Source organism: Anas platyrhynchos, chromosome 27, assembly GCF_047663525.1.
Source record: "Anas platyrhynchos isolate ZD024472 breed Pekin duck chromosome 27, IASCAAS_PekinDuck_T2T, whole genome shotgun sequence".
Classification (NCBI taxonomy): domain Eukaryota; kingdom Metazoa; phylum Chordata; class Aves; order Anseriformes; family Anatidae; genus Anas; species Anas platyrhynchos.
Genome location: NC_092613.1, coordinates 2,800,311 through 2,824,976, shown reverse-complemented (window position 1 = coordinate 2,824,976; position 24,666 = coordinate 2,800,311). Strand labels below are relative to the sequence as shown.

General features: G+C 41.5%; 2 protein-coding genes across 10 annotated transcripts in view; one reads left to right on the top strand and one right to left on the bottom strand.

Moving 5' to 3' along the window:
- The window catches only part of KCTD20 (potassium channel tetramerization domain containing 20), a 35,544-nt gene extending 28,745 nt beyond the window's left edge, over positions 1 to 6,799 (top strand). For all 7 annotated transcript variants that reach the window (XM_038168516.2, XM_038168518.2, XM_038168523.2 and 4 more), the window contains one exon: positions 816 to 6,799. In XM_038168516.2, coding sequence (XP_038024444.1) covers positions 816 to 1,108 — 293 coding nt within the window. In that variant the 3' untranslated portion in view covers positions 1,109 to 6,799. The remainder of the gene's footprint in view (positions 1 to 815) is intronic.
- On the bottom strand, positions 6,444 to 22,641 carry STK38 (serine/threonine kinase 38). 3 transcript variants are annotated; one of them, XM_038168524.2, is made up of 14 exons: positions 22,376 to 22,639; positions 20,851 to 20,983; positions 18,561 to 18,612; positions 18,293 to 18,415; positions 17,639 to 17,722; positions 15,621 to 15,744; positions 14,547 to 14,701; positions 13,392 to 13,494; positions 12,638 to 12,699; positions 11,918 to 12,035; positions 11,596 to 11,719; positions 10,762 to 10,857; positions 10,435 to 10,529; positions 6,444 to 9,817 (listed from the first exon to the last, which is right to left on the bottom strand). In XM_038168524.2, the coding sequence occupies exons 1-14, from the start codon at positions 22,620 to 22,622 to the stop codon at positions 9,687 to 9,689; spliced, it is 1,647 nt and encodes a 548-aa protein (XP_038024452.2). In that variant the 5' UTR covers positions 22,623 to 22,639; the 3' UTR covers positions 6,444 to 9,686. The 3 variants fall into 3 exon arrangements, with proteins under 3 accessions (XP_038024452.2, XP_038024453.1, XP_038024455.2); XM_038168525.2 differs by lacking the exon at positions 22,376 to 22,639 and adding an exon at positions 21,829 to 21,850; XM_038168527.2 differs by lacking the exon at positions 17,639 to 17,722 and having other exon boundaries at positions 22,376 to 22,641.
- Between the last annotated feature and the right edge of the window lie 2,025 nt (positions 22,642 to 24,666).

The following is a 24,666-nucleotide window of genomic DNA, read 5'->3' as shown; positions in this document are numbered from 1 at the left end:
CAGGGTTGCAGTTACAGTTAAGAAATTTAGTATTAGATAAAATGTTAGCAAGCAGTGTAGTTTATTATTAGTGTAGTGCAGAATTTCTAGAATTCTTAGTTACACAGGCATTTCAGTTACCTGGACCAGATCAGGTCAAAATATTATTAACTATTGTGTGAAACAGTAATCAAAACCTAGACCGAGATTTTACCTAAAAGAACATAAATCAGTCCTCAGATGAAGGAGATGAAGATGGAGGCATCTGTTGGTGCAGGGGGATCATAGATTGTGCTGTCCAGTAGCAGTTTAGGTCTAAGTCCCACGTGCTTGATGCTTCATGATTTTATAGGCCCTATCTCATGAGCTTTTATGCCTTGGTTCCATGACAGGTGTCACCACATTCTGGCAACCCAGCACCTGGGCTTTGATTATGCTAATGGATTAATTACCCTGTTAATGGGTGTCCCCATACCCTGGCAGCAGAAAGGGAAAGAGAAAGCAGGGGGGATAATGCATAATCAGCCTGCTTACATGTTAGGAATGTTTGCCTTATCATTGGTTATTCTAACTGTATTACCAGGGGTCAGAAGCGGGGGGTACAGGGGACATGCCCACAAAATGGCTAATGCTGTGCAGCTATTGATTTTATGACTAATCACAGTGCTACATCGTCTTTTCAGGGGAAAAGAAAGCAGTCTTGTAAGTCAATAATGGTAAATGTGAAATGTGAGCATTTGTCTACTCATTTCACCATGCCCCTGTAATTACTCCTACATAGCTGTTCTTATATGTATGATCCTTTAGTGCAACTGATTGACTGTCTGTGTTTTCAGGATATCCCACCTGTAAAGAGAAGGTGAAAAGGAGGCCTGGCGGTCGGTCGGAAGTGATATACAACTATGTTCAACGGCCGTTCATCCAGATGTCCTGGGAGAAGGAAGAGGGCAAAAGCCGTCATGTTGATTTCCAATGTGTTCGGAGCAAATCTCTAACAAACTTAGTCACTGTGGGTGATGACGTTTCAGAGGACCATGAGGTTATAATGCATCACCCCCCACAGGTAGATGAACTCGATAGGCTAAATGCACCATTCTCCCAAATGGCTGTTAACGATCTACCAGATTAGTCATGGCTCAGGGTGCATAGCGCTGCTTGATGTGGGAACATCTCAGCATAGTTTCATCCCAGGAGATGGAACAAAGACTTCTTGCAAGGTGCTTTAATCTTATTCATCCTCTTACTGTGTTGTTGTATTTCATTTAAAGCATGTTAATAAACATCCACACTCCCTAATATATTTGTGCAATCGAAAGCAACATCTCTTCAAACAAAGAGAAATTGTCATTTGTTTCCACTTAAAAGGCTTCCAGACTGGTGGGTGCTGAATATTTTGCCTAAACTTCAAAAAGAAAAGCAGAAGTATTTAGAAATGACATGAGAGAGGAAATTCTGGGCCTGTCGAAACCAAGCTTTCCTTTACCAATAGGCACTTATGTTTGCTCTTGTGATAATCAGCACCAAACATCAAAGCAAAGTAGATGATACTCTTTTATCAACCAACAGAAATGTTGCATGCTTATGGCAACAAAATACTGAGTGTGGGGGAATCTGTTTACACTGACACCTGGCTTTGCATCCAGCATATACTACTGTTTTAGGGAAGGATGGAACTAGTTTAATAGGAATGTATGCCTGCTCACAGGAATTTCCTGTATATACTTCTGCATAAGATGTAATTACGGTTTTCTGAGAAATTGTTAAATTGATTAAAACAAGGAGACTATACTGAAGGAAAAAGCCAAAAGGAAGACTAGTTGATTTTTAGCAACAAAGTCTGTTTAGTAGCCTAAAAGAAGCTTTTGAGAGGTGGCTGTGCATATTAAAGATTTTCAGTTGTATCCCATCCTTGTTAAGACAAAAAAAAATCCAATGGAGCTGAGTAAAATCCCTAACAGCATAAACCTTAGTCTAAATTTCCATGGATTCTCTAAGAAACGCTCTACTCACAGGGTCTGTTGCACCTTTAAAAGGCAAACTACTTTCTTCCCAGTTTGGAACTGATGGGACCCTTTTGCAGTCAGGCAGGTAAGAAATATCAGTAGTAAATGAGACTTAGTAGAAAAAAGTGCTGGGAACGACTCTACTCTGCTTCTCCAAATGTGTTACAGGACTCTGTATTTAAGGCTCTGTTCATTTTAGATTTGAGACCAATGGAGCTGTGACTAAGTATAAACATACTCCAGGCTTCTCTGAATTGTAGAATGGTTTGGGTTAGAAGGGACCTTAAAGATCATCTAGTTCCAGCCCTCTTGCTATGGGCACAATACCTCCTACCAGACCAGGTTGCTCAAAGCCCCATCCAACCTGGTCTTGAACACTTCCAGGGATGGGGCATCCACAGCTTCTCTGGCCAACCTGTTCCAGTGCCTCACCAGCCTCAGAGTGAAGAACTTCCTCCTTACACCCAATCTAAACCTACTCTATTTTAGCTTTAAGCCATTAGTCCTTGTCCTATCCTTACACCCCCTGACAAAGAGTTCCTCTCCAGCTTTCTTGAAGCCCCTTGTAGGCACTGGAAGGCTGCTGTAAGGTCTCCCCAGAGCCTCCCCTTCTCCAAGCAGAACAACCCAAATGCCCTCAGCCTTTGTTGGAGATGTGCTCCAGCACCTTCATTATCTTGGTGGCCCTCCTCTGGACTTGTTCTAACAGGTCCACATCCTTCTTATGCTGGGGGCCCCAAAGCTGAAAGCAGGACTCCAGGCGAGGTCTCATGAGAGCAGAGCAGAGAGGATAATCCCCTCCATCACCCTGCTGGCCATGCTGCTTTTGGTGCAGCCCAGGGTACAGTTGGCTTTCTGGGCTGCAAGCACCCATTGCTGGCTCGTGTTCAGTTTTTCATCCACCAGTACCCCCAGGGCCTTCTCTTCAAGGATGTTCTCTTTCTACTCATGTGTATTTGTGCTGTATTTGTGCTTGGGATTGCCCCGACCCAGGTGCAGGCCCTTGCGCTTGGCCTTGTTGAACCTCATGAGGGTTTCCCAGGCCCACCTCTAAGTCCTGTCCAGGTCTCTCTGGATGGCATCCCTTCCCTCCAGTGTGTTGACCACACCATGCAGCTCGGTCTCCTCAGCAAACTTGCCGAGGGTGCACTCAATCCCACTGTCTGTGTCGCTGACGAAGATGCCAAACAGGGCCGGTCCCAGTACTGACAGCTGAGGAACATGAGGAACACAATTCATCACTGGTCTCCACCTGGACATCAAGCTGTTGACTGCAACTCTTTGAGTGCGACCACCCAGCCAGTTCCTTACCCACTGAATGGTCCTGCCATCAAATCCATATTTCTCAGCTTTAGAGACAATGATACTATGGGGGACAGTGTCAAGTGCCTTGCACAAGTCCAGGTAGGTGATGTCAGCTGCTGTTTTGCTATCCACCGATGCTACAACCCCATCATAGAATGCCACCAGATATGTGAGGCACGATCTGCCCTTAGTGAAGCCACGTTGGCCATCACCAGCCACCTCCTTACTTTCCATATGCCTTTGCAGAGTTTCCAGAAGGGTCTGCTCCATGATCTTGCCTGGCACAGAGGTGAGAATGAGTGGCCTGTCATTTCCTGGGTCTTCCTTTTTTCCCTTTTTAAAAATGGGTGTTACGTTTCCCCTCTTCCAGTCACTGGAAAGTTCACTGGACTGCTACAGCTTCTCAAATATTTTGGACAATGGCTTAGCAACTTCCTCTAGTTCCCTCAGGACCTGTGGTTGTATCTCATCAGGTCCCATGGACTTGTGCACTTTCAGGTTCTTTAGATGGTCTTGAACCTGATCTACACTGGGCAGTTCATTGTTCTTCCAGTTCCTGCCTTTGCCTTCTGGGGCCCAGACAGTGTGGCTGGAGCTCTTGTTGGTGAAGACTGAGGCAAAATAGTTTTTAGGCCTCAGCTTTCTTCATATCCCAGGTGACCAGGTATCCTGTTTCCTTCCGGAGAGGGCCCACAATTTCCCTAGTCTTCCTTTTATCAGTGATGTACCAGTAGAACCCTTTCTTGTTGCCCTTGATGTCCCTGGCCAATTTTAGTTCTAAATAGGTTTGAGCTTTCCTAACCTGATCCCTGTCTGTTTGGCAATATTTCAGTAGGCTGGTTTAGTTAGTTATGCTAAAGCCTAGCTGGTCCTGTTCCTGCACTATGGCATTATCTCTGGGCTTGTTTAACCCCCTGAAGAGCACATGGTGTTCAGCACAACCAGAGCCAAGCTCTCAGGCAAGCAAGCACAGGCCTGTGCTACACAGCCACCATTTCTGGAGAGATTTTTACATAACCAAGGCAGATTTGTAGCCAACTTTGACAGAGTGCTGGTGCGAAGAAAAGTTGAAACTGATTCAAAAAGATCAAGAGGAAGACAGCTCCCATATGTTCAGCACAGTTGGCTGGTGTTGAAACCTGTGCCAGTTATGCACCCAGTCATAATCTGGTCATAATTAGCAAAATGGAAGTAGCTCTCAGTCTGCCCCTAGATGTTTAATTTTGTTGTTGTTGTTTTCAGGATTACAGCAAGCAAATTTTTCATTCTTTGCCACCTGTACAAACTGTAATAGTATTGAAGTTTGTTGTTACAGTTTTGCTTCTATAGCTGTTTTTTGTTTATTTTCCTCAGTGTAAGAAATGTGAATGCCTTTGTGGTTAAGAGTAACAAAATGATCTCTGCGAAGGCATGTACTTGCTGATACATTTAGTTCCCATCTGTATGGATATTCTATTATTTGCAGTGTTTCTGTTATTAGCTTCTTTCCTAACTGCAGCAAATAGATTTCTTATTTTCATAAGTGCCTATGGGAAGATTTTCAAAAGTGCTTCAGGCCCTCCTGGGAATCCCAGGGGTTTCAATGCCTGGGTCCATATGACCACTTTTGAAAAGTCCTGCCCATGTGTTATTGGAGAAGTGTCCTTCAGTGTCTGCACAGAGGTGGTTTAAGTTGTGTGCAATCACTTTCTGTTATTGCTGTAGATTAATTTGTATTCCTGTAGTAGAAAAAGGAAGATGTGGCACACTAATTATCCAGCTAAGGGCCAGACCAAACACACTACTTCCTTTAGTAAGTGAGATGTTCCACAAGTTGAGGAAAGGCAGTGCTGTGAGATTGTCACTCCAACAGTGATGGAGCTTAGCTCCCGGCCCTGTGGCTTTTATTTTTTGTGTTTGTGTATTTATTTTTACAGCAGTGTAAGTTTTAAGTAAATGTGTATTGGTATTTACTTGGAGTTTACATTTGTTCTTCTCTAAGGACCTGAATGTGCTTGTTGTCAAGCACTACCCTATACTTCCAGGACTGTGTGAAGGTATCAGAAGCTGATCAAACAGCTTAGTGCTATATTCTGCTAAAACAAATTTCACTGTTGTCTGTCTTTGATTTCAGTGTTAGCTAGACCTGAAGGATTCAGTTTGTTAGAAACAGTGACCCCAGCCACTGACGTGAAACGAGCCCTTGCCTAAGGGGTAAAGGGTTGGTGTCTAGTAGGAACTTTCTGGTACTGCGTAATCAATTGCACTTACAGTAGAGGATGGAGTGATCTGCCTTCTGTGCAGTGTTTTGCAGACACTCCAAAAATCCCCTGTTCTTTATTGGCTTTTCCAAGTAATTAGAAATGCATTTTAGTTTGTTTGTTTGTTAGTAGAGTGAATGCCATTGGAACACTGTATCAAGTTGAGAAAAATAAGCATTTCCTTTTTGTCCTTTTTTCACAGTTACACAGTATTCAGGTACATCATTTGGTCTTATTCTAGATATGCTGAAACGTTGACCATGGCATTTATGAACTCCTAGAGATGTATGGTTTCTTCTGTGTATTAAAATATAAATTATACATGGCTTTTTTTGGCTTGTTTATGTTGTTTTGAATGTGGAGAAGAATGGGTGTAGGGTAGACAACTAGGCGGTCATGTTTCCTCACTTCATAAAGTAAATGTGGCTTGTAATCTAGTCTTTGCAATATATTGAATCATGCAGACCATGATTGGTTTGGCAGGGATCTCATCCAGCAGCTGCACAGAAGTGTTGCTACCCCTTGCACTGAGAGGGCCTCAAGGAAGTTTACCAACTTGATGTAGTGATGTCCTAAAAGCAGCATGTAGCACAGGTATGAGACAAGGGTATTTAACCCACAAACTATGCAGCATGTATAAAAGTGCTGTTTTGGGTTAATATGCTGTGAAAGGAGCTTTCCCAGTCTAACTTGTTCTCTGTCTCTCAGAGGAAAGCAGGAACAGGCCTGCCTTTTATTCTCTTCTTTAGTGTTAGATGTGTTTCAAGAGCTTTTTCAAACATGGTCTACCGTTGTAGCCTTATGCCTGAACAGTTGAGTCTAAAACCTCTTTCAAGTCTGCCAGATAGTCAAAAAGAGAAATTCCTTCCATCAGGATTCCAGTTTGAAAAAACAACAACAACACATGCTAGCAAAATTTTGTTTACTAAGAGGATTTTATTTACATACTACAACATAGAGATTGTTCCATAAAAAGTTGGCTCCTCCAACATCACACAATACATCTGCCAAGTCTTACAGTGCAATTTGGTAACAGTTTTTAAATATTTGCAAAACACTTTTTCAAATTATAGGGTTAAGGCAGAATCAGGGCACAGTGATAAGAAACACTTAGTGCAGTTTTGTGTTAGGCATGATACAAAGGTGAACTGGCATCAAAACTCAAGTTCTGATTCATTGGAAATCCAGATTAGAATAATTCCTAGAAGTCTAGCTGAAAAAAAAAAAAAAAAAAAAAAGACAAAAATAAACCCTGCTTGCATCTTAAAAAAAGATCTAAAAGATACATAAGACAATATGCATCGATACACGAGCCAGCAGCTAATAAAAATGTTTGGCTAACACATTGGTGAGGGAAGAGGTATACAAAAATCTTGATCTGTTAGCAGTGAAATAAGGATCCTGGAAACAACAGGTTGTTGGTAAATGCCTGTTAATAGGAAGCAGGCTTATGACGCAACTGAGATACAAAACCTACCACTGTAAAGTGATGTCCAAGGCTTTCAGAGGATTATATGCAGACATCCAACTCCTACTGAAAGACACGGGAATGAGGTACCCTACTGTTGCTTGCACTTCTAAAAAACTTCACCTTTACCTCAAAAAAAGTGAACAATCTGAGGTTTCAGAAGACCCTAAAACATATACACTAAAAATGCAAAATACATATTACTATAAAGGCTTTCACAGCGCATTATCACAACTTATAATTGTATAGTTTATCTTATCTTTGGTATTTATAAATAAAAATTCCAGTCCCTTTACTAAAGGGCTATAATGCAGCTACTGTCTCAAAATCATTTACTCCTAATCCACAGCAATTTTAAAAGATTTTGCTTTGTTAATTTTTCAGGCAGTAACTAAGCTTTTTTTTTTTTTTTTTTTTAAGCATTTCAATATTAATACCTCTCAATTTTCCAGTGGTTTATAAAGCAACAGTTTCCAATGGTTAAAAGACACTGCAGGATAGGGAGAGAGAACAGTTTGAGAAGTAGCTATCAGCCCTCCATAAAAGATAAAGAGGGTAGAGTGGAGTATTACTGACAAGTTGATAAAAAACCTGATCCTATAAATCATTACCTCAGTTAGCCCTTATTCATATGAGTAATTCCTACTGACTACAGTATTCCTCGTACTTCTATTAAGGCTATTCTTGCAAGTTCAGCTTTTTAGGATCTATGGGGTATCTATCTAATTATAGCAATTCATTTAACTCCTAGGACACACTAAGCACAAGGAGATGGTTAGGGAGATGATGCTAATGAGTTATCACTCCATCTTAGCTATATACAGTGCTTTCTGTCCCCCCCGACTCAGTCCTTCATGATGGCACTCAATTCAAGACATCTAGGTGAAAATTCCCTAAAAGCACCAAAAAAAAAAAAAAAAGAGACCCTATTTTCTTTAATTTCCTAATCTAGAAAGTTAGGACTAAACATAACTGAAAGCCTTCCTATTACTATGAATTACTATTACTACTGCTCCAGCTTTGTTTTGTCTCTAAACAGCTTTTCTGTCTGTGCTATGCCATTAGTGTTCAGCACCAATAAAAGTTTTCAACAATCTTAGTTCAAATTGATAAACACAAGAAATTTGAGGTTTTAGAAACCTTAAAGTTTTAAAAACTTATAATTGCAAATTAAAGACTAGTACCAGGCAGGCCCAAAGATTAATAACTCTGCAGTTCCAGTGGCAGGTGGCAACTACAAGATGGATGCTCATGATTATAAATTATTATAAAAATTAATCAACGTTATAAAAAGCTCAGCTGAGGCAGAATCCTCCCTCTCAAAATGCAGCGATGTTCTCAGAGATATTTAGGCAAGGAAAGACACCTTGGGGCTCTCCTGGAGAGCATTCTGATCATAACTGAATGTACCTTTATAAGTTACATTAGACAAAATTCAAAGAACATAGGGGTCCCACCACTCCAAAGCTGACCCCATGAGGCACTGTCTCAGAGGACTACAAAGGACAGCTGGTTCAGTCATGACAGCAAGACGAGTTCTCAAGGAGTTCTAAAGGAAATCAAGGAGGCTTTGGTCAGCAAGACTTGTGGAATAATTTAATACTGTTTTGCTCAAAACCAAGAGCAAAAAGGCCACAGAAGACAGTATTGTCTAAAAAAGATGAAGATGCCAATCTTAAAAGTGGCCAAAAGTTGGCAGCATCAGGATCCAGAAACCTCATGGCTGACCCGACTGTACCCAGCATGCCTACTACCAATGATCTGGTTAAATGAATTCTCCCTTTTCTCTGCCCTTATTCCAGATCCACTTGTGTTATTAGCTGTAGTCTTCATTATCTGCATTGCTTATAGATCCATCTTTTCATACAACAACTGAAAACTGCTGGTGCTTGGTGGAGGAAGTGGCCCATTTCTATTACTACTGTATAGGAGAAAAAAGTGTTGCACAATTTTTTTAATTTAGAAAAATATTGAATACCTTGAGGGTCCAAAAAGTAGTACCAAAAGTAAAGTGCACTGCAACTTGAGGCCACTGCGACAAAATTAAGAAACGCTATTGAAGAGGATTTCACGTAGCATCATAAAAAAACAGTATTACAAACTAAAGTTAAGGCAATATATGTTGTATCTTTCCACTAGATAGTTTACCGGAGAGTTGTCTACCTCAAGCTGTAATTATTGCTTTATTTCCATTATACTGAAGTCCACCAGGAAAACAGTGCTGGTAGAACTGTCAGATTGAATATGTTACTTAATGCAGAACTAGCAAAATCATCCATATAATGTGATGTCACATGCTTTGCGATGTCAAAGTGAAGGCCTGCTCAGATCTCCTGATGGACTGCACAGTCTGGCAAAGAATTTAAAAGGAAAACTCAAAACTCTTGCTCCTGAAGCAGCAGAACATGCTTGCAGCAGAGATGACATTTTGTGGAAGTTTTCAATGGTGCAGAAGAACAAATCCTTAGTAACAGCCAAAGTGTGTAACAAAAGAGGGTCTTGAAGTCTTCTCCAAAAGGTGATAGCCCTCAAGTTTTCTTTAAGAAAATGATAATAATAAAAAAGATAAAAAGTTCTTTTATGAGTAAAAAACAAAAACAAAAACAAAACAAAACAGAACAAAACAAAAAAAACAACCAAGGTACAGAAACAAAATTCCACAGTTCAGAAGTTGTCCTAGGTAAAGGTAAATTACTTTCCTGTTTTCATATAGGATGGTATTGCTCCTCGGGCTGTCAGGCCCTCAAAACGCTTGTATGTATAATTGATAAAAACCCAGTCTTTGTTCTTGTAGTCAGTATCTGGATGGTTAATTGTTGCCACTGAAAGGCATAGGAAAAACAAATTACTATTTGGACGCTTCAGTTTATTTTCACACAAAACACTAGATGCAGAGTAGGGAAGAATGCTTCTAAAGAAAAAAAAGTATCATAGAGGTAAGCATTCAGTTTCATCCTACAACACCAATCAAAAACTGCAATAATGTGTGTTTTTTAAACACGTAGGCAAATGTTTATATGCAATACAAGGATCCTTAAAGATTTACACCAGAACATATTGTCCCCATCTGTCCCACCCTCTTCCCACCCATATTAACTGTTAGACATACTAGAAAGAATTAGCCAGTGCCAAGAGGTCCTTGCAGCACTGGGCTCAAAGGTCCGCTGAAATCTGAATTTGCTGGAAGCTTTGTTGCTTCTTAGAGATGCCCATTCTCAAAGGGCTTCCATTTCCCTCACAAGTCTGCATCCCAGCTCCCAGTACCCAAATTAATAGCTTGCACAACCCTTCATCAAAGACTACCAGCTAACAATTTAATCATACTTAAAAAAATAAAAACAAAACACCCTAGGATCTCACTGGTAGGATTGTGTGATTCTCAGAATAACAGGAATGTCACATTATTCTATTGGAAGAGAGGAAGAATCAAAGCATTTACCTGTTGGTTTAAGGATATCAGATTCTGGAAATTCGTCAAAGTTTGAGGTATCATCAATGCTTTTAATCTCTATTGAAATCGCAGCAGGTCTTTCCCTGCCAATAAGAGCAGATCCAGGATCAAAATTTCAGAGGCAGGAGAAAGCAGGATTCATATGCTTCCCACTGCCTAACGGACTCAAAGATTGAAGGCACCTAGACCTCCAGCAAGCTTCAGATAAGGCCCAAAATATTCTCACCCACATCTAAATACGATAAACATCAGTCAAGTTGTTCCTTCCCGCTGAACAGGAGGACCAGCAGCTAGTTTTTCTGCAAAGCATCTTACCTTATATGCTCCCAGTCAACCCCTTCAAAGAATGGGTTACTCTTTATTTCCTCCACACCAGATGCACCAATTCTGTGCTCCCATTCACAGCAAAATCTGGGATGGAAGGAAGAATGAAAATGAATGAAAAATGAAAAATGAAAGCATTCCATCCAGAAATGGAATGGCTTTCCAAATTGATACTACTGTGGTTTCCTAACATATACATGGAAAAGGCTAAGAACTGCCACTTCAGAAACAACACATGAAGTGTGCTTAGCGCCATCATGCCAAATGCTGCAATTAAGATGCAGTATTCCTTCAAAACTGGATAATGTGTCCTTTCTATTTCAGGACAAGCACAGATTAGAACATATAAAGTCTGAAAAGCTAGACATTTATATTTTTGTCCTGAGAAAGGATAAGTGATTGAGAACATTGAATGCAGAAATAAAAATGAAAGAGTCAGCATGCATTAGGATGTGTGTATGCTCCAGTACACACAATGCCAAAACTCTTGCTATGTTAAAAAGCTAGCTCTGGCAAAAAGAGTAAGTCACTTCCAAGAGAAGCCTGTAGACAAAATAAAAAGCAGAAACATTCATATTTTGCCAGACTAGCAGCACTTACATAGGTGCTCCTTTTTTTTTTTTTTTTTTTTTAGCATAGTTCAGTCAAGAGTTCCACTGAGAGACAAATGTATTTGATTAGGGAGTTCAGCATTTGATTGATGTGCTTAACTAAATATGTAGCTGTCAATCATTGTTTCCCATGTGAAGCAGGCTATTGAAGCTATAGAACAGTTTGCAAGACAAAATTAGTGTTGTATTAACTGGCACACCGTATGAATGGCACCTTAAAATAAGATCCTTTGCTTTATCAGATATTGGAACCTCTGGAGGAAATGTGAGCGTCTCTTTCCAATTCATTACTTTCTTGTACGTTTCTTGAGGAGTCTCAGAACAGAAAGGTGGATAACCTGAAAATAAAAATGCAGTCTTGTAAAAAGCAAAAATAATTATTTTAGTTACTAAAGTCTACACTGCAACAGACAGAACACTTCTCATAAACTATGCAAGCAGCAGATGCTTTGAGATCCTGATCCCAAACACATAAATACAACCAATATCCTGCACCACGATTCCTCTTAAGAACTTAGGCAGTGCCTGTTTCTTACCAATCAACATCTCATACATGATGACCCCAAGTGACCACCAGTCACAAAGCTTGTTGTAGCCTGTCTGCATGAAAACTTCAGGAGCAATGTAATCTGGAGTTCCCACAGTAGAAAAAGCCTGAAACAAGTAACATCAGTTACATATATTTAGAGAAAATTTACTGCTATGGAAACAGAACTTAAGCAACAACAGTTATTTTGAGAAAGACATCAGATTGTCTATAAGATCCCTATAAAACAAGATCTATAAGACCTTATGTCTGTAAGATCACTGTAAGATAGTCAAAGTTGATTTCAAAATATGTAAAGAAAAAAATTCAACATGTTTACCTCAATGAGTCTTAAATTGCCACCAGGGAAATAGGTAAAGGTACCTTTGTATATATATATATATATATATATATATATATACACACACACACACCTCAAAATGGATCACTAGCTCATTGTTACCTTGTAAATGGCAAAAAAGCATTAGTTTCAACTAGGAGGTATCCGCTATTAATGTAACAATTACAGCAGCACTATCTCAGGCACAGCTGTTCAGCAGCTGGATGAAGGACAAACAGGAGTTACTCCTCTTTTAAAAAGAAAGAGGTGAGTTTTCACTCCAGCCTTGTTCAAAATTCTGACATAGATTAATGCCTGTTGTTTAAATGTATGTACTGTTTGAAAGCAATAGCTCAGAGATCATTTCAAAACAGGTAAATTGTCACTTACCAACTGCCGTCTATTTCTCTTCCATGTTTCTGCTTTCCGTTTGGAATTCATGTTCTGGAAAGCTAAAGGGAATCAGAATATGGATGACTGAATCCTGCCAGTCATCCAACGTACATACATTTTTTTACTCCAAATCCACTGTACTACTTAAGAAAACCTCCCTTCCAAGATCAAAAAGTTCACTGAGGCCTGAATAAACAGCTCATTTTGTATTTAGCTGTGCTAGTAAGTGGGTTACAGTCCCCACATGCTCATCAGCATAGACCAACATGCTAACCTGCCTCAGCCTTGCCTTGCTCGGTTTACCTGGCACAATTTAAAGGTGCATGCAGAGGCAGACCAGAGCAGTCAGCAGCTTCTAGCAGGCAATTGCTAAACTCCAAGTTATTCCTCATGAAAAAAATGACTGAATATTCAGAGACTACATGCACATTTCTTAATTCCAGTCACACGTGTGATGCAACTAGCATCTACGAGTTGCACCAAATTTTCGTTTGGGGTTTACTATGTGTGCTAAGAAGGGCTACCGCAGAATCCGTCTAAAAGACAAACTTTTGAAAATGAAGCTGTGTGTGTACATTAAAGTAACTGAAATTATTTTTATAAAAGAAGTCTTACAGAAAATCAAAGCTATACTTCAAGATGCAATGTTACTATTACATTCAAACTGCAGTCTTCTATCTTCATATTGAAATGTGTTTTATCAGACACCAAGAGCAAGTATGCATATACTTTACAAAGCCAAATAACTTACTGAAGTCACTAGGAAGACTATGGTTCAAGTTTCTATAAAACTCTGTTCTGTGTGCTTTCTTTAGTCCAGTGCACAGACCAAAATCTGAAAGTTTCACGTGGCCCTAGAAACAAGAACGCCAAAAATATATAAAAACAGTATGAGAATTATCATAGCAAGTAGTTTCATACTTCTTTCCAGTCCCTTTATTTTTCTGTAATAAATAGATGCACTCTTTTTCATTACTCATTTTAGCATAAGACTGGATACATACACACAGAATCAAGCTTTTAGTACTTTCTTCACTACTATCCAGAGAAAGACTATTTATTAGCACCAATTTACTTGAAGAAGCCTCTGCTCAGGCAAATTGACTGCTTCAGAGTGAAAGCAAACGTCTCCAGAGGGAGCTGTAGTCCCTGGATTGTGCAATGACTGCTAGATAGAAGAAACACCTTGGATCTGTCCCAGTGCATATCGTCACCACACTGATTAGGTGCGATTCTTTTTCTTCCTGTAACTGAAATGTACATCCTTTTTGAAGTCTTGAATTTATCTGTGCCTAGATGTAGACATATTGAATTACAGCAGTAATTCCAACAGAGCTGGCTGGTCTGCTGGCTAGCAGAATATAATTATTTACTGTTGGCACTGTTCCGTACAAGCTAGTTTTAAGCAAACTTGTAATGAGCAATAGGACAGCAAAACAATCAAGCTTTCTGTAAACTACCTCCAGTAACCATCCAGAAGCAATCAAGTAACCTGACAAAATGAGTCTTCAGAAATACATCCTGATTCAGAGGAAGGTATCTCTGTGTCTTACTAATGCAGCAGTTAGATCCTTCACATTTGATACTATCATCTACCCAGTAACTAGCAAGGGTGAGTATAACAGATGGGAGACCTAAAGGAAGTATCTTTGACTGAGAGGTGAGAACTGAAACTATGTATTTCAAATTGCAGCTGAAATAACCAACAATAGCTTGAACAACTGTCACAAGAGGCTCTTCCACAACACCCCAAGCAACATGGCAAATATACCTTCAAAGGCTAGGAGGAACAGGGCTATGAAAGAAGTACTGTTTTCTTTCACAGTTCTCAACACTAGTTTAGGTCAATATTAAAAACTACAAGACTTATTTACCATTAAGCCATTGGCCAGTGGTTAGTGCATACCTTGCTATCCAGAAGAAGGTTGTCTGGTTTGATATCTCGATGGATAAAACCCAATTGATGAATAGAATCAATGGCTAGCACAGTCTCAGCTATATAGAACTGTGTCTCTTCTTCTGTTAGTGTGTCTTTTTTCATCAACAACGTCATCATATCACCTAGAAGCATCAACCCCACCCCAACAGCAAAGGTAAATACAAATGACTTTGTGTACAAACACACAAACTCCAATTTCACTGATTTTGAAGGCATTTGCAAAGAAAAGAACTAAGCTTTGAAATCTTTGGGAAATCTAAATTGATTTAATATAAAGAAATACATCCAGTTTCCCAGCACTTCCGAGAGTTAAACTTGTATTTTCCTTCACATCACTATATGTGAAAGGCTTGTATTGTAGTTGCATTAAGTTTATTGAGACAGCTAAACAGCACAGAGATGAAATAACTGCATAGAAACATTCCTTAAGCAAGAGTTAACTGTGGACAGCCACTCTTGACTACACATCTGAATCGCTGATTAAAATATATACTTTCAGCTACAGAGCTGTTAAAAAAAAAAACAGACTGTGTTTGTTCAGCATCATTTCAGAAAGCATTCTTGTTTGTATTCACATACATGTATTACAGGCTTTCAGTACAGTTTAAGTGTTACAGTAGTGTTTGCATTCAAGGACAAACATTCATCCTCCAAAAAAAAAGACCTTAATTGTTTCTGCTGCAAGCCAGCTAAAAGCAAAGGGTTAGCAAATCAAAAGCTGATGATGGTTCTACAAATAGCTAGCACAGAGTAAGAATAAGAACTAGCAGACTATTAAGGCTGTGTCTCAAACATCTGCAGCTAGTACACACAAGCAGATAAGCTAGAGATAAACCTGAAGACCTTCTAAACCTGAAGACCTTAGTACTCTTAACTCCTAAAACGAGAATTTTTTAGGAATTACTTGTATCCTCACAAAGGTGCAGTACAAACAGCAGTGTACAGTAACCACACATACTCTAGTCCCAGACCACATCTGTAATTAAGAGATTACAAATTCAAAACCAAAAGAAAAGCAGCCTTTTAATTTCATGTGATTACCTCCAGGCAGGAACTCCATAATAAGGTAGAGGTTTAGCTTATCCTGAAAGCTATAGAACATTTTCACAACCCACAAACTGTCTGCCTCCACTAGAATGTCCCGCTCTGCACGAATATGGCCAACCTGTAGATATACATATGCATTTGATTAATTACAAGGCTGTGTTTTTATAAGATGCATTTACTTCACAGACAATTCAAGTATTATATTAAAAAGCATCAAATATTGAAAAGACAACAGCCAAACTTCTGCATGAAGGCAGAAACACCATCTAAGCTTCAACAGTTTCACCCCTAGATATTTTCAGGTAGTAAAATAGGGTAACATTGAAGAACAAATTCAAAAAATATTCTTTTAACAGAAAAAAAAAAAAAAAAAAAAAGATGAGCTTTCATTGAACTGCTCTATTTTTTCCAGACTGTTTCTTCTTCCCTCCCCCGTCCAAATCTGATAAATCCCAATGAGCACCAACTCGACATTAGCCTTAATAAGGATCTGAAAGACCCTTTTATGCTCTGAGGCTTCCACTGGAAAGTTTACACGGTCTTTTGCCTCCATTCACACTTGAATAACTTCTATATTTATTGTTAGACTTCTGCTGCCATAGGTTAACATATACAGAAGGGCAAAAATGCACAAACCTAATTTTTTAAGCAAGAAATCAAGCTAGAGAAATTTAAACTACCTGCCTGAATAACAAGATTCTATACAAAAAGATAACCTACATTTACATTTTCTTTCAACTCTTACAGTATCTGAGTTGTCTTCAAGTCAGAAGTGTACACGTGATAGGTGATACTATGAAAACATTTGTCTTAAAATTAGTTAGATAACAGACTACTCCAAACACAATTTATTAACATGGGAAGATTAAGAAAGAGAAACATACGGTTTATTATATAAGCAGCTTAATTCTATATGAAGAAAAATTATTTTTTGTGAAAATTTCTAACAATTAGATCTCTCAAAAGATAGCTCTTTCCAAAAAAGTTAACTCATCCTTCAAGATATAGCTTCAGCTTATTCCAACAGATTTAGACTCAAGCACTAATTTAGTAGCGCTGCATAAAATTCCTGTGCGAGAACAATGCTGTTTATTTTTTTGAATGAGTACTTCCCAAAATGGAAACCAGTTCCTTATTTTTTGAAACAGAGTGCTTCCCAGATTCATCCCAGTGCTGAACAAGAAATGATTGTGTTAGACAATATTCCCAAAAGTACTAGCAAATATAAGCCTTAAAAACATTACATGCCGTTACTTTATGTCCATTGATTGAGTCGGAATTCTAGTTGCCATACCACTTTGATATTTGTATCTGATTCCATAAATCAGAAACACAGTAAACCAGCTACTTGATGTCTGTACTGAATCATCTACATGTAATGGTAAAAGTATATGTAACATACCGTTACATATATATGTATCATCATAGGTATCATCGTAAACTGATGAGGAGGAACATACAACCATCTTTATGTATCTGATTTCATTTGAGGACTGACCTAGTTCTTGGAAGACTCCGTTGTTTCCCCATGCTTTCAAGTAGAAACTGAGTTCAGTCCTACCTTGCTTCAGTATGACGAGTCTCTTGAAGAGAGTTATAATTGCAACTTCCATGAGGACTAAGCACAGCATTAGACGTTGTTTTTAAAATGCTATTCCAACCATTGAGCAACATACAACAGTATTTGTTTATAGCCTGTCACCACTACAATAATCTCATTTATTTGAAAACTATATATTCAAATTTTAGCATTGTTACACGGAAAGGTGTAATAATAATCAAACAGAAAAGGCTTGACCAAACCCACTAGAAGACAGTCCTTATGAGTTCATACAACAATTTTCTGTCCAATTTCCTCCACACAAAAAGTGGAAAAAATCCACCATAATCTTTTAGATAGTAAACCTAGACACCTAGATGCCCATTACTCCTCTCTACACATACATCGCAATTACCTCCCAAAGTCACTTAAATCACAGACAGTAGCACCGCTACTTAGGGTGGCTATTCACCTGCTCTTTTTCAAGCATGTCAGCTTTACGGAGTATTTTCATTGCATAAACATGCCCCGTATCTTTCTTCTGGACAAGTCGCACCTAGAAAGTATGTAAAAATTTGAATCAAATGAAGTATCATCAGCACACATCGTCATGGTTTTGTGTAGGAGGCCCTTGGCCTGTTTCATGAAATCTTATCAGACTATAAGAACAAAAAAGCCCTACATAGTGCATGCTAATGTCAAACAAGTTCTCTTAATTGTAAGAGATTAAATCATTGTAACAGAGATGATATTCAGCAACCACACACCTAAATTGGACAGTCCAAAGCCACTTTCTCCAGAAAAGGCCACCAGAACAGAGCATTGCAAGTGACCCTCAAGCCCCCTCTGTTCTCCAAGACCAGCCCCAGGAGATCAGAATGAAAGTACACTGACAGATTTGTATTTAGCTTGCCCATCAAGTTCTTTTCAACTGCATTAATGTTCTTTTAAAGCATGTAATGTTTTTAAATCAGTATTTTTTAGGCATAAAGACAGATCCACGTGTTAAGCTAAAACTACTCTGCAGTTCCTACAACATTTATCTTTCACTTGTGTGAACTACATAAGCTTTTGGCAAATACCAGCATTATTTGAAAATACTTTTAGTCATCTTTTCTATACTTACCTCTCCAAATGCTCCTCTGCCTATTACTTTTAAAGATTCAAAGTCTTCCAAACCAAGCCTTGTTCTCTTCAGACGAAGAAATTCTGTTTCTTTTTGTGCATGTGCTGACCTCCTGATTCTCTTCTAGAGTTTATGGAAAATAAAACAAGGCTGCAGTTAGGCTCCATGAAGATCAAAGCAATTCCAAGTAAAAATGCTAGCTGACCATTTTTATAAGCAAATCACTTGTACTACTAAACTGTTAAAATAATTTTCCCAGATTAATTACCTCTTCGTCTTTTAAGCCTTCTTCTTCCATCATTTGTTCTAGCTTCTTTTGTCTAAAAGAGACAGAAATTAGAAGAAAGTTGAATCTTTTAACTTTTTTTTTTTTAAAAAATCATATACACATATCCAATACCTTTGGTCTGTGCTTGCTGTGAAAGGAGGATGTAATGCCAGTAAGTAACAGTATATCTGATTCTCCTTTATATATCATTTACAAGACTAATCTTGAATAATCTAGTGTTACTGTTTTACCATTCTAGCAATTTAACTTTCTAATTTCAATAATCTAAATCTGCCTTGAGTTTCACATGTCTTAATCAAATATATATGCTCATTGTATAGGAACATAGATCCGGTTCCTGTCACTTTGTTTGATAGATAGATAAGTCACTTAAGGCCAAAGCCGTAATAAATATTGAATCACCAAAGTCTCACTTATTCTAGGGACAATTAGCTATCTAAACAGCTTTGTGGATCTGCACTGGATTTCTCAGCACCTCAGATGCACTACATGCAAAATGTTACTCTCTATTTCATAATACCTGAGATATTCAAAATATTTGGGTAAAGGACATATCAATACATATTCTCACACCTAAAAAATCTGAAATTATTATTTGGGAGCAAAGAAAGAAAGGAAATAAAACTTCATGGGGGGAAGAGAGGGAAATGTCTTAAGGGATCATACGTTATTATTACCCTGTGGGAACTTTTTCCCAACAGTGATCACATTAATAGCTCTGAAACTCCACAATTGGGGTTGTGGTTTTGTTTTTTTCTTTGCTCCCCCCACTCCTCTCCTGCTCATATTTTTTTGCACACCATTGCAAGTGTACTAAAATATTCCCTGTCTTTATGCAAGTCATCCATTGCAAGATCCTCTTCCGGTCTCCTGCCACTACACAGCTACTGTGATGTGATGATAATTTGAGCTATTGCTTCCACAATCAGACACATTTAAATCGCTCTGCCTTTATTTAAGTACCCAGTCATCCAATTTCACACTCAAAAAGGTTACTCCAGTAGCAAAAACAAAGACTGCTGCTGCAACACCCATATTTAAGTAGCTCAGCATGACTGAGTGATGCTAAAATTCCCCTAAACGTCCTTAATAGGCCCTATCTGTGCTTCAGTGAAAATTTTATTAATACTATTTAAACTCCAAATTGCACAGCCACAGATACATCAATATTTTTTTTTTTTTTTAAGAAGTATACCTTAGTATGTTTGTCCAAGTTTTTAGAAAAAAAAACATCATTGAGGTTTTTGGAGTAGACAATAACACTCATAATAAAAAAAGCAAGAACTATGCAAAGACAAAGCAAGGAATTAAATCAGTAATATCTTCTGTTTTGATTAGGCCTCAAGCTCTCATTAATTTGAAATTTTGGAGAAAATATATACACAAGATAGTATTTCTTTCTAAATTGTTTCCTCATTTCTGCAGTTATTGTAGTTAGCAGGCAATCCTCTTGGAACAGGTTGGATTTTTGGCAGCAAGTCTGCAGGCAAATAAACACTGAACCATTTTTGAAAATTCTGATTATAGACTACATGACAAGCAGGGAGCATGCCAGAAGTCCCAGTGCTACAACTTGAGGGTATTCAGCACATTAGAGGGTTCCAGCCAAAAGAAAACAAATACAATATCTCTCAGATAAATTACTTGGTATATTTTGGCCAATATATTTAGAGAGATGTGATAGGTTCTGTTAACTCAGACAAGAAGTAAGCATTAGGTGACAGCTCTTACAGCAATCTTCCACTGCCTTTCAGATTACCTTCTCTTATCAGGCAACTCAGTCACAATTTATAACCCAAGCTGAAACTGATGCTATAAAATTGATTTTAAATATTACAACCAGGTACGTAAAATGAGAACAGGCAACAGAACAGACATAGGCGGGACAAACACTTGTAAATGTTGGCTTTCAGCTTCAGAATTGTATTTGAGTGATGCCAAGCACATCTGAGGGTTAGTTTCTACTTAGTCAAATAATAAAGCACACTTTAAAATAAAATAAAAATTGGTAACAGTCATATCACTTTTGCATTTGCAAGCATGTTTCAATTAATTTCAGAAGAAATTCCAGCCTAAATTACCGTGGGATTTAGAAATCCTGCAGTTGCCGCTGGGTGCTCATGCCAAGCCACAGCCAGGTACCCATCTCAGGAGCTTAGGTACACGCTCAGCAAAGATTTTCTATTTTTGCTCTGGATCCAGACAACTAAATGCAATTAGTATGTATGTCTGGCTCATATCCAGGAATGGAAGCAAGAAAGAATTTTACCTCATCTCCCGTTCTTCATGCTGTGCGATGAGATTGCTATAGAAGTTTTCTAATGTCACCTTTGTCATTGTAACTCGCTCCTTGGTATGATTGCTCATGGATGAGCACGGTGTTGGGCCTGTCATTGCCATGGCTATTAGGAAAGAAAAACGGAGGAAACATTTGACATAGTAAGTGACAAATTACCTCCAAACAAGAGATACAATCAGTTAAGAGACGCTTATTCACAGAGGTCAGAATTATGATTTTAATGAAATATTAGCAGTCCAGTTGCCCAAACAACAACTAAACAGGGAAAAGTCTTACAAAAAAAAAGTACAAGTCAAGCTTCCTGTTTTGAACATTTTTGATCTGAGAGTAAGAGGGAAGGAAGCTTAAGAAACACTATGCCTCAAAAACCACAATTTCAGGCAGCACCGAAAATGTTTATTTCTCCCAATATTTTCTCTCTTTCAGCACTTCTCCAATAAACGTTGAAAGTTCAGAACATCACACTGATCTACGCAATCCAGAAGCTCCCTCTGACCCTTGCAGAAGTAAATCCAGCAGTTGCCTGCCAACTCCTTGGCTGTGAAATCCTGGTTCAAAATTCTGAAAGCCATCCTGATAACAGAACAACTGAGGAAGGAGAAAAAGGTATTTAGCCGATTTTAAGCACTCTCCCTTTTACTGAATGACTTCACACAGAAAGCCAGTAAAACACAGTTGCTGCCTTCGACCAAGCTGGAGTTAAACAACCCACAGTCACCAAAGACCTAGTTTAAGTTCCCTACGTTTACAAACCGGATTCTCTCAAGAAACGTGTCAGTGTGCCCCTCGCGACTGGCAGAACAGCTTCAGGGCATAGTTGACAACCTAACTCCGCTTTCTAAAACGCAACTACTGTTCAAAGATTCCAAGTATAAAACTACGTCTCAGCCTAGCTTCCCCGGTGGCAGCGTAACCCCCTGGCAGGTAACCGAGCTGTGTCACCGTTACCAGACGGGTTGGACGCTTCCTGTTGTGCAGTACCGAGGTGCCAGGACCGTTTCACGAGCCACCCTTTGCCGTTTACTTTCCGCAGCTCGTTGTAAGGCGCCCCCCCCCGCCGCCGCCGCCGAGCCCCCCCGGCCACGTTGCCCGGGGCAGCGCCGGGCCCGGCCGAGGGGGAGCCGCTGCCGCCGGCGGACAGAGCGCGGAGGCGACCTGACAGGAGGGGGCTGCGGGGGCCTCAACCGGGGACGGGGAAGAAAAGCGAAACCGAGAGGCTGCAACGCCCAGCCCAGACAGGTGCCGCGGGGCCGGGCGCTCCCGTACGGCGGCTCGGCACCGCGCTGCGGACGAGGCGGTCGCCGCCGGCCCAGGACGCGGAGGACACCCGGGCCCCCGGCCACCCCCAGCCCCATCGGAGGCAGAGGCCCGGGAGGGGGGGAGGCGGCCGCCCACCCCCGTCGTGGCGAAGGGCCCCGGGGGCCAGGGGGGAACGGACACGGAGCGCCGGCACGGCAGCCGTGGGCCGGCACGGCGACGAGGCGGCGGCGCTTACCGGAACCCCCCGGGAAGGGGGCGGCGAGGCGCTGAACGCGGCGGCAGGATGCCGTCGGCACAGCGACGGCGGGACGGGGCGGGACGGGGCGGGACGGGGCGGGGCGGAGCCGGAGGGCGGGGCCGGGGCCAAATGGACCGCGCGCCCCCGGGGAGCGAGCGGAGCCCCGGCTCCGCCACCGCGGTCCCCCCACCCTGAGGGCGACGCGGACGGGCCGAGCCCCGGGGGCCCCCAGGGCAGGGCGCATGCGCCACCACCTCCCGGCCCCGCCCCCGGCCCCGCCCCGCCCGCTGCCCAAGGGCGGGGGCTGCCGCCAGCCCCACGCCCTCCGCCCAAGACGCAGGCGCGCGGCGGTCTCGGGGGGCGGGGAGAGCGGAGCTCCTCGGCGTTTGCGCGCTGCGTTGTGGGGGCGGGGAGGGGCGGTCACCTGAGTGGGGCAGGCGGGGGCGCAGCCGGGTGCTGTCCCCACCCCGCTGCAGGCGACGATAAAATCCGCGTATTCTGGGTCAAATCAGTCTTTGAGCTCACCTAGAGGAAAGGCTGCTTCAAGCCATAAAGCGGCAGCCTGTCTGCAATGCTCATGCAGGCATGGGGAGCCCTGTCCTCTCGCCTCTGTCAAAAGGCACCATAACCTGCAGGTTCTCCCCCCTTGTTGACAAGGGAGTGGTTCGGGAGCATCTTAAGTGGGCTTAATGCATGCAAATCCATGGTTCCCGATGGGATTCATCCATGTGTGCTAAGGGAGTTGGCTAGAGGTCGTTGCTGAACCACTCTATCGTCGAAGGTCCTGGAGAACAGGAGAGGTGCCTGAAGATTGGAGGATAGCCAGTGTCACTCTGGTCTTCAAGAAGGGCAAGGAGGAGGATCTGGGAAACTACAGGCCAGTCAGTCTCACCTCTGTCCCTGGAAAGGTGTTGGAAAAGCTTGTTCTGGATAGCATCTCTAAGCAACTGCAAGAGAAGAAGGTTATGAGGAGTGGTCAGCATGGATTCAGTAAGGGGGAGTCATGCTTGACCAACCTCATTGCCTTCTATGATGGCATCACCAGCTGGGTAGATGAGGGGAGAGCAGTGGATGTCATCTACATTGACTTTAGCAAGGCTTTTGATACTGTCTCCTATGACATCTTGCTAGCAAAGCTGAGAAAGTGTGGGATAGATGAGTGGACAGCAAGGTGGGTTGAGAACTGGCTGACTGGCCGAGCTCAGAGGGTGGTGATCAGCGGAGCAGAGTCTGGCTGGAGGCCTGTGACTAGCGGTGTTCCCCAGGGGTCAGTGCTGGGTCCGGTCTTGTTCAACATCTTCATCAACGAACTTGATGAGGGAATAGTGTCTGCCCTCAGCAAGTATGTGGATGACACAAAGCTGGGAGGAGTGGCTGACACACCAGAAGGCTGTGCTCCCATTCAGCAAGATCTGGACTGGCTGGAGAGATGGACAGGAAGAAACCAAATGAGATTTAATAAGAGCAAGTGTAGAGTCCTGCACCGGGGAAGGAAGAACCCGAAGTATCAGTACAGGCTGGGGGATGACCTGCTGGAGAGGAGCTCTCAGGAGAAGGACCTGGGGGACAACAGATTGACCATGAACTAGCAGCATGCCCTTGTGTCCAAGAGGGCCGAGGGGATCCTGTTGTGCATTAAAAGGAGGTCAAGGAAGGTGATCCTGCCCTTCTACTCTGCTCTGGTCGGGCCTCACCTGGAGTACTGTGTCCAGTTCTGGGCTCCCCGGTACAAGAAAGAGAGGGAGCTCCTGGAAAGAGTCCAGCGGAGGGCCGCAAAGATGATATGGGGCCTGGAGCATCTTCCCTATGAGGAAAGGCTGAGAGACCTGGGTCTGTTCGGCCTGGAGAAGAGAAGACTGAGAGGGGATCTCATCAGTGTGTATAAATACGTGATTTAGGTGTGGGAGACAGGGGTATTTGGCCAGCCTCTTTTCAGTGGTTTATGGGGACAGGACAAGGAGTAATGGTCACAAGACAGAGCACAGGAAGTCCCGCACCAACATGTGAAAAAATTTCTTCCCAGTGAGGGTGACAGAGCACTGGGACAGGCTGCCTAGGGAGGTTGTGGAGTCTCCTTCTCTGGAGATGTTTAAGGCTGGTCTGGTCACCTACCTGGGCAGCCTGCTCTGAGGAACCTGCTTTGGCAGGGGGACTGGACCCAATTACCTTTCAAGGTCCCTTCCAACCCCTTTGATTCTGTGATTCTCTGTGGTGGAGGGAAGGTTGTTTTGTCCTTACCCACTCAGGGGTGACATACGTTGCGTCACCATGTAGTGACCACAAGGGTG